Source organism: Gracilinanus agilis, chromosome 1 (assembly GCF_016433145.1).
Source record: "Gracilinanus agilis isolate LMUSP501 chromosome 1, AgileGrace, whole genome shotgun sequence".
Classification (NCBI taxonomy): Eukaryota; Metazoa; Chordata; class Mammalia; order Didelphimorphia; family Didelphidae; genus Gracilinanus; species Gracilinanus agilis.
This window is the reverse complement of record NC_058130.1, coordinates 717,094,200-717,109,964: the sequence shown is the minus strand read 5'-3', so window position 1 is coordinate 717,109,964 and position 15,765 is coordinate 717,094,200. Positions and strand designations below refer to the sequence as shown.

Sequence of the window (15,765 nt, the reverse complement as noted above, 5' to 3'; positions counted from 1 at the left end):
CCTAGACCTAGTTACTCAGAGAACCAAACTAGAACCCCTGTCTCCAAATACTGAGTCCAATAATCTTACTACTCAATCACACAAATATATTCAAAAGATTTAAGATGCCTTTCGATTTTTGCCAGATGCAAAGAATGAAAGAATATATATTCAACACAAGTTTTTACCACCTAAGAGTGGAGACTACTAATGAAGAGAAATATAAATACAGTTTAAACACCCATCATCCCCTCCTGGGATCAAGATTTCCTAAAGACCAAAAGGTCAGATTTTACTTATAAAAGTCCAAGAAAGGAAAACACTTACCGCAATGCTAACCTTTCCCAAGATTTCTTCAGGAATTCTCTTGGCCTCTTTCAATACTTGATCCAGAGAACCTCCATCCTGAATTTCCAAAAGAAAAGAGAAAAGTTCCTGTCAAGACAGCCTTGAAGTAGCTATACTGTTTTTTCTTTTGACTTGGCAACATAGAACCTAATTTCCCAAGGGAACACCCTAGTGGCAGGCATAAAAATTAAGCATTTCCCCAGTTCATTGCAAGGTGTTATCCTACTTCCTCTACAGGAAATATGAACAACTCAGGGCCAAACACACTGGCAAACTGAAGGGACCCTTTGGTCTGTCTCCCTTGTAAGAGCTTTGTATACACAAATGGTTTGCACCATGAAAGAGAAGAAACCAGTGCCAGCATTCATTCTTCCCTAGGCATCATTTATTTTTTTTGTTCATATATTCCTCTAGTGTTTTAACACACTGGCAGGGAATTCTGCTCATTTGGATAGCACCAACACTGTAGTCAGCTCAACTAGAAGATGTTAAGACAAACAAGTGGTGCCACAGAAAAAACTGGCCTCTGTTCTGTCTGGGCAAAGTGGAAAACTAGCTACTGACTGCCAGGCTTGGAATAAGAACAGGTATAAACAGAGCAAGAGGAAGGCCAATAGCTCCTCTCCCAAACTATTATGAGAAGTTAGTAGGATGAATACATCTACCTCCCACAATCTTCTGTATACAATAGTAGCAGCAGCAGCATCCCCGTTGCTCCTTGTCATTTACAAAGTGTTTTATATTATCCCATCTGATCCTTGTAAGGTAAGGTTGCAAGTATCATTATTATTACTTTACTGATGATAATGTTAGATGTAGACAAGTTGAATGAATTGCCCAGGATGAATTAAAATCTAATTTGACAAATATATATCAAGTGCTACAATATCACAGAAAGCTCTGAAGTTAGAGAACTTGGGTTCAAATCCCATTGCAGACACTACCTACATGACCTTGGGCAAGTCACTCAACCTCATCAGACCTCAGTTTCCTCATCTACAGAATTAGAAGTTTGAAATAATGGCCTTTGAAGACTCTTCCAGCTCTATATGTATTATGCTAAATGGCGCAGCAAGTGGATAGAGAATGATGGGACAGGAATCAAGAAGACCCAAGTTTAAATCCAGCTGTAGACACTTACTAGTTTTGTGACTCATGACAAGTCATTTACCTTGGTTTGTCTCAGTTTCCTCATCTATAAAAACCCAGGGCTATTATGAGAATCAAATAAAATAACTGTTAAGTACTAAGCACAGTGCCTGGTACATAGTACTATTAGTTATTATCATTATTATCCTATGCAGAACTGAAAAAGGAGGTAATCCAGTCACGTAACTAAAGTAAGGGATAAACATATGGATTCTAGCATCCACAAAATGCTAAAAGAGCCTGAAGGAAGGCAGAACCTTTGTAGAGGACCTACAGAAAAGAATGGTCATGAATTGCCCAGGATTAGGTGGTATAGATGTGTGATGGCTCCCTATGCCAATGAGACCACAAATTCAGTGAATTATAGTGGGGAGGCAATTGGCAAAGCAGAAAGAGAAGTGGACTGTGAATGAGAAGAAAGCCATGTTTCAAAGGACTTTCAAGAGGTTGTGTCATTTGCTTTCCATCCTAGTTTACATGCCCTGAAACTTAGTAGATGTGTGATTTGATGAAGAGGCTGAGCTTTCTGATTCTCCGTGTCTTCATCTGTAAAATGGGGTTAACACTTGTAGTATCTACCACACACAGCTGTCAGGGGGAAAGTACTTTGTAAACCTTGTGATATGTATGTATTATTACTGTCCCACAGTCAGTGGCAAATATGACCCCGAGTCTAATGCTCTTTAAACAATGCTGCTTCACATAAAACCTGAGGGTTTGAGGAAAGGGGAATTAAGGAGAATGCTTCTGGAGGTTTGGCCTCACAGAAGGCACACTAAAGGAAGCTACTGTCTCAAAGTTCTCTTCCTGACTACACATTCCTAGCTCTGCACAGAGATGCATACTGCCCTGTATTTCCTTTTCTCCCCTGGTAAAATGGCAATACTAACTTGCCTTCTTCACATCAGACCAGTCTAGCTAAAGTGAGGAGGTGCTCATCACCAGAGGACTGGCCAGCAAGTGACAACTATTTCCATCATAGCACTTCACAAGTCACAGGATAGTAGCTCTGCCAACCACAGAATAACCACACCTGGGAACTGAACTGAATCATCTCAACAGTACCTTCCAACCTTAAAGTCTAGAAGTTTTTGACTAATGAAATCAAAGATCCTGAAAAGTATTCAAGAATGAGGGCAGATGAGGCCTGGTAGGTGATATGGTTTTGAGCTCTGCCAAAGACAAATACCAGAGAACTCAAGTATTATTTCTACTGCACAATTCATAAATACTTTTCAAAGTATGTGGATATGTATTATCTCAACTGATTCTCACAAATCCCTCTGCTGGGTAGGGCAAGTGGTGTTATTCCCAAGTGAGAGGAAAGAAAATGGTCTCAGAAGTGACAGCTAAGTAGCCTCTCAAGGCTATGAGGCTAATGAAGGAGCTCATATTAGGACCAAGGCTGCTGGCCATTTGGCTCATGTTCTCTGTGTTCAGTCCAATTGGTCTCCTCCGGTGTCAAGGACTCACAGGTACCTTCACATGAAACCTTCCCAGCATCCCTTTTGCCTAGGCATATTTCTATTCCATGAGGAATCAGGTCACCATCATGTCCTGCAGAGTTGGACATTTTGTTTATTCAAAACTTACACCTTTTAGCAACTCAGAGCTTTGGCAACTTTCTCTTCATTACAGAATCACAAAATGGTAAAGCTCAAAGGAACCTCAGGAATCATTTACTTCAACTCCTTCATTTTGCAGAAAAAATAAACCAAAGGCCAAAAAGAACATTACTGGCATTTTACAGAAGCCTAAAAAAGAATACGGAGATGACCATGGTCAGTGGTGAAATCAGGACTTAAATCTAAGTTAGCAGAAAGAGCACCGACTTGGATTCAGGGGACCTGGGAATGTTATCTACATCTGCTATTCACTAGATGTGTGCCCCTAGACAAGGTATTTCATTTTAATTAATAAATAAGTTTTCTGTTTTCTGTTTTTTTTTAAACCCATACCTTCTGTTTTAGTAACAATTTTAAGTCAAAAAATCAGCAAGGGTTAGGGAACTGGAATTATTAAGTGACTTTCCCTGAGTCTGAGTCCAAATTTAAACCTAGGTCCTTCTATAAGAATTTTTCTGGTTAGTCATCTCAGTTGTGCCCAACTCTTTGGGACTCAATTTGGGTTCAAATCTGGCCTCAGATGCTTCCTAGCTATTTGACCCTGGACAAGTAACTTAATCCCAGCCTAGCTCTTGCCATTCTCCTGACTTACAAATGATACTAAGATAGAGGGTAAGGGTTTAAAAAAAGAAAAAAGGAAGAAAACCAACCTAAGAGTTCATATTAAAAGCAGGTTCAAGTCTTGTTTCTGACACATACCAGCTGCATGGCCCCAGGCAATGCAATGAGCCCTCTTGATGCTCTATAAGATTGTCTAAAACTCTATTGCAGCGGTAGTGACTGGCATATGTAGAGGGATGAAATCACAGATTCAGAAAAAATGTCTAAATCTACTATAGCAAGCTGCTTCTCCTTCTAAGACATCTATAATTGGAAAATCTATGAGAGAGGATCACTTAAAAATAACAACCAACACACTTTGAGACTTCAGGAAAACAATCAGTCATTCTACAGAACACTATTAACAGCCTACTCTGGGTCAGGCACTATGTCGAGCAAAAACCATCACAACCTTCAAGGAGCTATATTCTTTGTTTACAAATGGCATTTCTATTTTGACCTTAAAAGTTGTCAAGAATAGCAGGGAAAGGTGCCTGAGGGGATAGACCACCAGTCTAGAGTCAGGAGGACCTCCATTCACATCTGGCCTCAGACATTTCCCAGACCCAAAGCAAGTCACTTAACCCCAATTGCTTAGCCCTTGCCTTTTCTGTTTTCCTAAGACAGAAGGTAAGGGGGAAAAAAAAAAGGAATGGCAGGGAACATCTGGGAGTAAGTAGGTCTAGATGAAAAGATCGAGATACAACCAACTTTCAATAAAACCTGGGACTGGAAGTATTCAGGCAAGGCTGGCTTGGGGTAAGAGATCATTTATAAATTGTTTTTAGGCCCATTTCTTTTAAGAGTGAAAAAAAAGAGGATAGGACCCAATTTACAAGAATTAGAAGAAATATGACACATTATGTTTTATAACACATGCTTTCAAACTCTTTTGAAGAATTTTGTAGTTAGAAGAGACTGAAAGACCATTTAATTCTGTCCTTCCTTTCATAGAGTAGGAAGCTGAGTCCCTGAAGGAGGAAGTAATTTGTCCAAGGTGACACAGCTACCGAAGAAAAGAGCCTGTCTCTTGACGCCTGGCTTAGTATCTGATTTCTCTCTTGCTTTCTAGGCTGGGTTCTGTAGAACCCTGGCCCTGTACACAATATGGATTAGGCATGGTTGAGGGCATCTGGTGCTGCAGATTTCGAACTCTCTAAAATTTTAAATGGGAAATTATCGGCCTTTAGTATCACCTTGTCCAGGCTTCTTATTTTGCAGAGAAATTAAGTGACTTGCCCAGGGCCACACCAGGAGACAAGACCAAAACCTAGCACTAGTATACAAGTCCTGCTTTCACTCTAAACCCTGTGTTCTTTCCTCTAAGCTATACGTGCTCTCAAAAATACCTGTTGTAATCAGTTTTCAGTATAGGAAAACAGGCTTAATTTCTCTATCTTGCTCCCAAATTCCCAACCTCTACTTCATTCAGGGCCTACACCACATATCTCAGTAGACAAGGAGACAGGATAAATATGTATAGATAGATCCTACCAATGTAGTTCAAGCCCCAAAGGGTCTTGTGGCTAAATAAGTTTAGGAAATATCATGTAGCCTGTACACTGGGAAAAAGGACAATATTATATTAGTTTAACCAAACCTAGATTTGAATTCAGAAATTTGCTGAGTTTCCCCTCCACTACTTACTATGTGATGATGGAGCAAATATTTACCTGACCCTCAGTTTCTTCCCCTGTAAAACCAGGATCACAACACCTACAACATGACCCAACCCTGCCAACAAGATTGAGATGAATAAAAAGCTTCATAAATTATAAAGCACTAAAGAAATGTGAGCTAATGTCATCATGTCACTCAAGCCTCAGAGACCGTCCACAGCTGTCCTCAGTGGCAGATGCAGAGTAAGACAGGCAACATAAAGCCATCTAAAGACTGTTGGGGTGGGGGAGGTAGGGAGAGTGGTGTTTTGGCATTTCTTCCTAAGGGCTTTAAGTTCTGACCACTTCTGCTTTTAATGTTTTTGCTTAACTTTATAGCTTCCAATCTAACAAGGGGTTCCTAGATCAGAGACCTATGCAGAAACACCTCTCCTGATATATTAAACAATGACTTTTCTACATGCCACTAACATTTTATTAAGGATTTCCATTCATTCCTTTTTATTCACCAGTCTTTCCCAGGGTTGGACTCACCATGTGCTCCATGCAGATGCTAATCTCTCCATCACTATAAAAGGCACCATAGAAACCCACGATGTACGGAGAATTGCATTCATGTAGGACCTGGAGTTCACGGATAATCTGGTTCCGGATCGCTGGTTTGATCTCTAGGTGAATCAACTGTAAAGTGACAAGAGTTCAATTCAGTGAATATTTATCAAGCGTACAGAAAGAAGGCAAAATCAATTCTCTAGAATCCAAGTAACATGGATGAAACATTTCAACTTTAACACACTTGTTTTTCCTATGGGGCTCACTTGCAACATACCTTATGGAATATTGAAACGTTTTATGAAGTCAGGGTTGTTAAATTTAAGTAGGAAGGCTAGAGAAAAGTAGCAGATCAGAATGCCCCAGTAATTCTATCACCTCTGCTCCTTCATCAAACAGGAAGTTTCATACTTCTTTCTGGCTAAAACAGCTAGTAGGCAGGTAGGCAGCCCAGGTGATAGAATATTGGAGTGTGGAGTTGGGAAGAAAAACCTGAATTTAAATCTGGCCTCAAATAAATTATTTGCAGTATAGCTTTGGGCAAATCACTTAACCTCTGTTTGCTTTAGGTTCCTCAATTGTAAAATGGATAATAGCACCTATCTTGTTATGTTGTTGTGAGAACCAAATGAGATGAGAGTCATAAAGTGCTTAACCCAGTCCTTGGCCCATAGTAAGCACTATGTAAATACTAGCTATTATAATTATTAAAACCATCACCTGCAGCCCCAGGGTCTTGCATACAGGTATTGCTTTTGCTGATTATATGAATTCTAGATCTTAGGATTCTGTGATCTTGGACAGTATTAAAAGAATCAGTGTCTAGGACTAGGCAGGTAATGGTCCTTCAGGATTCTATGCTGATCAGACACCATCTGTACTATTGTATTCAGTTGTGTGGACCTCATTTTAGGAAAGGCATTGATAACCCAGAGAGTATCCACATGAGGGCAACCAGAATAGCAGTCCTGAAATCAGGCCATATGAAGACTGCTAAAGAAACTAGGGACGTTTAATTTGTAGAAGATGCTGAGCAGATATGATAGCTATTTTTATGTATTTGAAGGTTATCATGTGGAAGAGGGATTAGATTTATCCAGCTTGGTCTCAAAGGGCAAAAGCAGATGTTACAAAATGTTAAATTTAAAGTTGATTTAGAGTAAAATCAGCAACTGGAATTATTGTCAAGTAGAATGGGTTGATTTGGGAGATGGTGGTTTCTTTTAGATCCTCAAACAAAGGCTGGATGACTACTATGCCAGGCATGATGTAGAGGGAATGCTTATTCAGTATATGCTGACTAGATGGCTTTTGAGGTCCTTTCCAACTCTGAGATTCTGGGACCTTGTGTGCTTTCTCTTGGACCTTAAATTCAGACAAAACTTTTGGAAGAATAATAATAATATGGGTCAAAGAGAAATATTGGGGGGAGGGTGATAGGAGGTATAGGGAAGAAACCTGGATGTAAGAGCACTCAGTCATGTCATCTCAATTGAAGGAAATGAGAATGCTTATCCAGAAACACCTTAGGGGATATAACTTTTGTCCTGAAGCATCTGAAGGGCTATCATGAAAAGATTAGGTTTATTCTACCGTGGCAGAACCAGGATCAAGCAGTAGAAACTGATCATTGTTTGGAGGTGTAGAAGAGATAGGATTAGACATCATTAGATAGCAATCTCTGATGCTTCTTGTAGCTTTTAGTTGTTAAAGGCCTAATATTTGCCTGAATGGACCTACATTATTCACTTGATCCTTCCAGACCTCAGCCTCTTTTATCAGACCCTTTATGTCTGCCTAATCCATAATTTCTTACCATATCCTACCTGTCCCCTCACTTCAACTCAATAGTCTGATCCCACTGACACCTATGCCCAGCATAACAGAGAAGGTACATGTTAAACCAAGAATTCCAAGCCTGTGGACTGCAGTTTTGTCAAGGATCCATAAATAGGATAACAAGTCTTTAGGAGTCTGAATACAAGTTCCTTTTTCTTTTTTTATTTAGAATATTTTTCCATGGTTACATGATTCATGATCTTCTCCCCACCCTGCTCTCTCCTCCCCCCTCCCTCCCAAAGCTGACAAGCAGTTAAACATATATCATTGTTCAAAACATATTTGTATGTTATTCATATTTGCAATAGAGTGATCCTTTAACATCAAAACCCTAATCATATCCCTATCACACTATGTAATCAATATTTTTCTAATGCATTTCTGGTTCCACAGTTTTTTCTCTGGATGCGGATAGTGTTCTTTCTCCCAAGTTCCTCTGGATTGTCCTAGGTCATTGCACTGAATACAAGTTTCACACTCGTATATGCTATTGCTTTTCAAATGTATATAAATTCTATAAGGATGAATATAATATAAAGTGTCATTGAACTCATGGGTGTTTTTGTCAGTATTTCCTTAATTAACAGATACATAGCACAACTACCATTCTTTGCCATTAAAAGGGGGTGCCCATTTCCAAAAAGGTGGGAAGCCTCAGACACTTTCTAGCTGTGTGACCCTGGGCAAGTCACCTAACCCCTGTTGCCTGGCCCTTACCACTCTTCTGCCTTGGAACTAATATCAGTACTGATTCTAAGACGGATTTTTTCCTTTTCAGAAATTTATTTATTTAATTAATTTGGAATATTTCCCCATCTTTACATAATTCATATTCTTCTCCCTCCCTTCCGTAGCCAACAAGCAATTTAACTGGGTTTTACATGCATCAATGATCAAGACCTATTTCCATATTATTAATATTTGCAATAGAGTGATCATCTAGAGGAGTGATTCCCAAAGTGGGTGCTACCGCCCTCTGGTGGGTGCTGCAGCGATCCATAAGAGCGGTGATGGCCATTTAAAAAAAAATTAATTTCCAGGGGGCTAAGTAATATTTTTCTGGAAAGGGGGTGGTAGGTCAAAAAAGTTTGGGAACCACTGGCTAGAGCCTACATCCCCATTCATGTCCTCACTGAACCATGTGATCAAGCAAATTTTTTTCTTCTGCGTTTCTACACCCACAGTTCTTTCTCTGGATGTAGATAGTATTCTTTCTCATAAGTCCCTCAGAATTGTTCCGAATTACTGCATTTCTGCTAGCAGAGAAGTCCATTACATTCGATTGTGCCACAGTGTATCAGTCTCTGTGTACAATGTTCTCCTTTCACTCTGCATCAATTCCTGGAGGTCGTTCCAGTTCACATGGAATTCCTCCAGTTCATTATTCCTTTTAGCACAGTAGTATTCCATCATAAACAGATACAATTTGTTCAGCCATTCCCCAATGAAAAGGCATCCCTTCATTTTCCTTTTTTTTGCCACCACAAAGAGCACAGCTATAAATATTTTTGTACATGTGTTTTTCCTTATTATCTCTTTGGGGTATAAATCCAGCAATAGTATGGCTGGATTGAAGGGCAGGAATCTTTTAAAGCCCTCTGGGCATAATCCCAAATTGTGGAAGGTAAAGGTTTAAAAAAAAAAAAAGTAAAGTAGAAGCCGGAGAGGGAAAATGATTTGACTGGTCACAGATAATCAGTGAATGAATCAAGAGCAAGGTAAGAATGAAAGTTACCTATCTAAGGGTTGTATTTTAAGCATTTGCTTCCTTGATGTCTTAAAAAAATGCCAAATACCAGTAATTTTCTAATATGTCTCATCCACACCCCACTGAACCCTTTCTTTGTAACAAAGGAAAACTGTTGAGCAAAATGAACTTGACAATGTAACTTTTACAGGGTATGTGATGTTCTGTACTCAAAAGTCCTCCAAATCTGAGAAATGGGAAACTTGTTTGCTATCTTTTCTTGGAGACCAAGACCCATTGTTGCAATTCACCAGAATTTGCCATTTAATTTTACTTTTTTTTTTTTTTTTAACCCATACCTTCCATCTTAGAACCAATACTGTGTATTGGCTCCAAGGCAGAAGACTGGTAAGGGCTAGGCAATGGGGATTAAATGATTTGCCCAGGGTCACACAGCTAGGAAGTATCTGAGGCCACATATGAACCCAGGATCTCCCTTTTCTAGGCCTGGCTTTCTATCCACTGAGCCACCTAGCTGCCCCCATTTCATTTTACTTTAATGAACATTACGGTAGTCACTACCTATTGTTTTAGTCCTATTTTTGCTTACTTTGCATTATGTACTGTATCTGTACCTGTTTCTCTATCTCAGGTTCAACATTCCCTGAAGTTCAATGATATTTCCAAGAAACAACCATTTAGGAAGCAGCAGCTGTGTGCCATGTGCTGGGCATGCCAAGATCAAAAAAGCAAATATACCCTGCTTTCAAGGAGTTTATGTGACAGCTCAATGGCATTGAGGACAGAGCATTTGACCTGGAGTCTAGAAGACCTAAGTTCAAAATCTGACCTCACATACTTACAAGTTGTGTAATTCTGAAAAAGTCACTTAATGTCCATCTTCCTCAACACAGAAGAAAAACATATTATTTATATGGATATACAATTTAGCACTTTGGTTTTAAAATATTACTTTATATTACAAAAAAGAATAATGTAGAAATAGGTATCAAGTGATAATACATATAAAATAACCCAATGGAAATGCTTGCCAGCTCTGGGAAGGGAGAGGGAAGAGGGGAAGGAGAGAACATGAATCATGTAACCATGAAAAAAGTATAAAAAAAAATTAATTTTATAAAAAGTCTATCTGCCTCAGTTTCTCCCATCTGAAAAATGGAGTATAGAAGAGTACCTAGCTCCCAGGGTGGGTATGAAGATCAGCTTGGAGGGGGGGAATCCAAAAGAGTTTCATGCTTGAATTTTTTTTAAACTCCATTTTTATTTACCTCTTTTTTTTTTTAACCCTTACCTTCATGCTTGAATTTTGAAGTGAAGTGCTCTATGATGTGGAGGTGAGGAGGGAAGTATGTTCTAGAAATAGGGCATAGACAGTTTGGACGTAGGAGAGGAGGTAATGTATAATAAGGCTGGAAAGATGGGTTGTGACCACACTGTGAAAGGCTTTAAAAATCAAACAGAGGTATTTATACTTTATCCTAGGGATTGGGGGTTGGGTAAGCAATATAGTTCACATTTTCTCTCTTCACTCTCTCCATAGAACCTAGGTACAACATCAAACACTCTATGCATCCTCAGCAAAGTCTAAAGACTCAGACAGTCTAGGACAAAAAAGGCAATATATACTGCAATGGAAAACATTCTAGTTTGGTTCTGCCAATTCACTATGTGACCAAGGCAAAGTTGCTTAATCTCTTCTTCCTTGAGCTGGTCTCAAAAATATCTTTCAAATAAAAAGTATCTTCAGCCCAATTTTAAAATATTTCATTCTCTGAGCCATGTATAATGCAAAATGCTCACATACAAAATATTCAACACATAAAGGAGCTAAGTGACTTATCCAAGGATAAAAAAGGCAATATACTGCAAAAGGAAGCAAGTCCAATGATCTGTTTTCTCATCTTGGTTCTAATTCACTGTGTGACCAGAAAAAAATCTAACCTCAAGATGTAAGAACAAAGAGACCAGACATTACATTCAAGTCAATTTGTCATTTAAAGGGGAAGCTACTTCATGACAGGAATGCATAAAATAATAATATTAATTATATTTTATGTTTATAGATTCTATGCCATTACTTTAGAGCAGTAGTGCTTAACCTGAAGTCCAAACTTTATTTTAAAAAATTTTGATAATGTATTCCTATATATTTTAAACATGTAAATACATGATTCTGAAAGGATCTATAGGTTTGCCAGACTGCTGAAAGGGTCCATGGCACAAAAAAGGAGAAGACCATAGCTTTATGCCACACCCGAGAACAGATGGCCTGCTTCTGCACCAAGAGCAAGGAGGACACCATGTTGAAAATGGTTGAAGCTGGGATACAGATGAAAGATCTGTGACTAAGAAGATACTGGTGATCACATCTTCTGAGGGAATGAAGAAATTGAGATGAAAGAAAACCCAAGAAGTTTCCTTTAGCAGCCCTCACCTTCAAGCATTCCATGTGGAATCCAGGTCAACTTACTGTAGGAAAGACAAGATTATCCTCCTTTAAATCCTTTTCAGTCCAAACATGGCCACTGCAGTTAACCAACTGAACCTGAGTTTAACATAACACATGGAAACAGGATACACAAGCCAATGGTGTTAAAGACACTACATATGCTGTCCCAGAAGGCACTGCAGGACAGCAGGAAGACAGCAATCTGGAGAGCCTGTGGCCAAGTCAAGGCTTGGCCTTTCACTTTCTTTGTGAATGTGGACAAGTCACTTATCCCCGGACTTCATTTTTCCACCTTTACAATGTGGGCTGGGGAGAGGGAAGGTTGAGGAGAAGAGTTAAGGCTGAAAGCAGGCATAGAACTGGGCTTCAAAACTCAAGAATAGCAGCTGAAAGGAAAAAAGGTCCTGTTAAGTGAGAGACCAAAATGTAAGACCCCCTTTAGGGTCTTCCTTCCAGTTTTAAATGGTTGAAGTAAATTATACCTACCATAGTGAGAAGATTCAATGCTCTGATATAACTGAAGATAAATTTCTTATAAGTGTTTTGAAGTTTAATCTTTCATCAATAACCTAAAACTAGTCTTTTCCATCAAAGTGGAGAGCCCTTTTAGATCCTAAGATGCCAAAGAGACGAACTCCCTATCTTTAACCTCTAGCTTTTCCCTCCTTAATCATATCCTAACCATTTTCTTCCCTGTTCTCTAGTCTAAGGCAAGCCAAAGGCTTGAAATGTTCTTTCTGGTTTTGACAAGACTGCCTGCAGTAAGAGAACAAAAATAGAATGCATGCAGCCAAAAGTACTGGGCTACATCAGGAGAGGGAACAGTACCTCAGGAGAAGAGGATAAATATCTGCAGAGCAAAAGAAACCATGTTATTTTCAGTATGGGCTCTAAGTCTCTTAAAAGTGAATGCTTGGATCTGTAAAAATCTACTTGAGCAGGGAATAGACAAATTTCAAATAAAGCAATTTGATACTTACAGAGCAACAATTTTAAGAGGTGGATTGCTCTGATCAAAAAATGTACAAAGTTCTGGCAACCCTTATAATATACACATCTTGGAATAAAGCCAATTAGAACTGATGTGATTAGAAGTAACTAAAAAGTCTGTTTCCTCCAAATTTCCCAAAGGCTATTAACAGCAGGAAAGTGCTTTAAACATGAGATATTAGTCATAAGAAGTCCTGAATAGATCATATTACAGAGTAGGAGGAAAAAGAATCAGACAATGTTAAGCAAGGTTCTGAGATGACAAATATTTTATCATCAAGGTTCAATGGCCCTAGAAAAGTGGCTTGGTGTTTCTGGGCTCCATTAACCCAATAAACTCAATTTATCTACCTCAGAGAAAAGCCCAAAGTCCCAGGTTTACAGATCTTATGCAATCCTCTGTTGTGAGATGAATGTTAAGTCCAAACTTTAAATAGCTTTTTAAAAAAAGGATTTAAACCCATATGGAAAAAAAATTTATAGCAATTCTTTTTGTTGTGGTAAAGAACTGGAAACTGAGGAACTGTCCAGCAATTTGGGAATGACTGAACAAATTATGGTACAGGAATGTGATAAACCACTATTGTGCTATAAGAAATGATGAAGGGGATGGTTTCAGAGAAATCTGCAAAGATTTGTATGAACTGATGAATAGTGAAGTGAGCAGAACCAGGAGAATAATTTATAGAATAACAATAAATAAACTTTTTAAGACTTGAGAACTCTAATGAACACAGTAACCAACCACATTACAGAGGATTCAACATAAAAAACACTGCTCATCTCCTAATAGGTGACAAAAACAGAATGTAGACTGGAACTTTTTTTGGTAAATGTTCAATGAAAATTTGTTTTACTTGACTATGCTTATAATAGGGCTTTTGTTTTTCTTGCTCTCCCAATGGAGGGGAAAGAGGTAAGAGGGAAAGAAGATAGATCTTTAAAAATAAAATTTAATGTTAGACATTTAATGTTATTCCTCTCAAGTCCTAATTTTATTTTTAAAGAATACAGCGTAATCTAAATATACGAGATTTGTGATTTCATTTACGTATCATTCTTCTTCTTTGTATGTGGAAATTCTTGGTTAATTTGGTTTTGTAAAATTTGGAAGGAAAAAAGAAGAGTATATAAATTATCTCTCATTTAAAATAAAGGATTTTGGGGGCAGTTAGGTGGTTCAGTGGACTGAGAGCCAGGCCTAGAGACAGGAGGTCCTAGGTTCAAGTCTGGCTTCAGACACTTCCTAGCTGTGTGACCCCTGGATAAGTCACTTAAGCCCCACTGCCTAGCCCTTATCACTCTTTTGCCTTAGAACCAATACACAGTATTGATTCTAAGATGGAAGGTAAGGACTTAAAGTAAATGAATAAATAAATAACATAAATAACGGATTTTATTGTTAATAATAAAAAAATAAAACTTAACTTAAAAAATGGATTTGACCAGATTCTCTTCCTCCCTTGCTGGAGAAGAGTATATTTCCTATTCTTCTTGTACATTAATGGAACAGGGGGTCTTCTTAGGGACAGACACTCCTCTCATTATGGAAAGCAACTCCATTTCACTCTCAGCAACAGTTGTCCATATCTTGTCATAAGTCACCCAAAAAAGAATGCACTCATTCACTGAAGGCTTTCCCAAAGTCTTCTAATATCTTAGGGTCAAGATATAAAGGGAAGGGGGGCAGCTGGGTAGCTCAGTGGAATGAGAGTTAGGCTTAGAGACGGAAGGTCCTAGGTTCAAATCTGACCTCAGCCACTTCTCAGCTGTGTGACCCTGGGCAAGTCACTTGACCCCCATTGCCTACCCTTACCACTCTTCTGCCTTGGAGCCAATACAAAGTATTGACTCCAAGATGGAAGGTAAGGGTTTAAAAAAAAAAGATATAAAGGGAAGGTAAGAGTAACACCTTATATGTCCATAGTGTTTTATGTTTTACAATATGTTTTCCTTGAAACAATCTCATGATATAGATAGTACAAGTATGAGTATCCTCATATAAGAAAACTAAGGCTCAAAGAAAGGATCACAAACCTAGTTAATAATGAAGTCAAGATGTGGAAGGTAACACAAAGCAAGGCATTCTGTACTGTCATCTTCTAATGTCATTAACAAGAAGGTGTTCCTTTCTAGCAATGAAACCAGATGTCCTGCCTGGCTCCAAAGGAGAAAATAAAATCTCTGAACATCAGTAAATCACACTATTATCAACTGTATCTGAACCATAGGGAGCTCTGGGCACTAAGAGAACATTAACGGCTCCCACAAGATAGCAATGACCAGCAATCTACTTACCTTTCGGGCCATGATGAGGCCTGAGGGCCTATGTTGCACTTTGGTGACCACCCCACCATTGCCAGCTCCCAGTTCAGAGATTCTCTCAAAGTCATCATCCTTCAGCTCCCCAACTTTTGCCTTTTGGGTGAGGAAAGCTTCCAGCCGCTTCTTTTGCTGCTCATCAAGTTCTAGCTCCTCTAATTTTTTCTGCAGGTCTGCCAAGTTTGCCCTGTGTACACATACCAGGGATGAAGGTGGTTGAAAAGAAAAAAGACAGAAGAAAAGTCTGGTCAGTCAACTGAAAGTTTAGTTCATTCCATTCCTTGTCTAAAGGCGCCACCAGGGGCTATAAAAAGCCTTGGGATTCCAAGGGCTTACCACTACTACTAATAATAATAGATGACACTTATATAGCAGTTTAAAGTTTGAGAAACATTTTAAATATTTTATCACATTTGACCTTTAGAACAGCCCTGCAAAATAAGTAGTAAAAATTTGATTATTCCCATTTGACAGATAAAACAGATGTTCACTGCAGTTAAGTAATATGCCAATATGAAACTACTAATATATGGTGGAACATGTTTTTTAATCCAGGTCTTCTGACTTCATCTAGTGCTATTTCTA

General features: G+C 38.7%; 1 protein-coding gene across 1 annotated transcript in view; it reads right to left on the bottom strand.

Moving 5' to 3' along the window:
* MAP2K2 (mitogen-activated protein kinase kinase 2) overlaps positions 1-15,765 on the bottom strand; it is a 35,023-nt gene that overhangs the window by 17,504 nt on the left and 1,754 nt on the right. The window contains exons 2-4 of the mRNA XM_044671164.1: positions 15,157-15,367; positions 5,855-6,001; positions 307-384 (exon numbers count right to left, since the gene is read on the bottom strand). Coding sequence (XP_044527099.1) covers positions 307-384; positions 5,855-6,001; positions 15,157-15,367 — 436 coding nt within the window. The remainder of the gene's footprint in view (positions 1-306; positions 385-5,854; positions 6,002-15,156; positions 15,368-15,765) is intronic.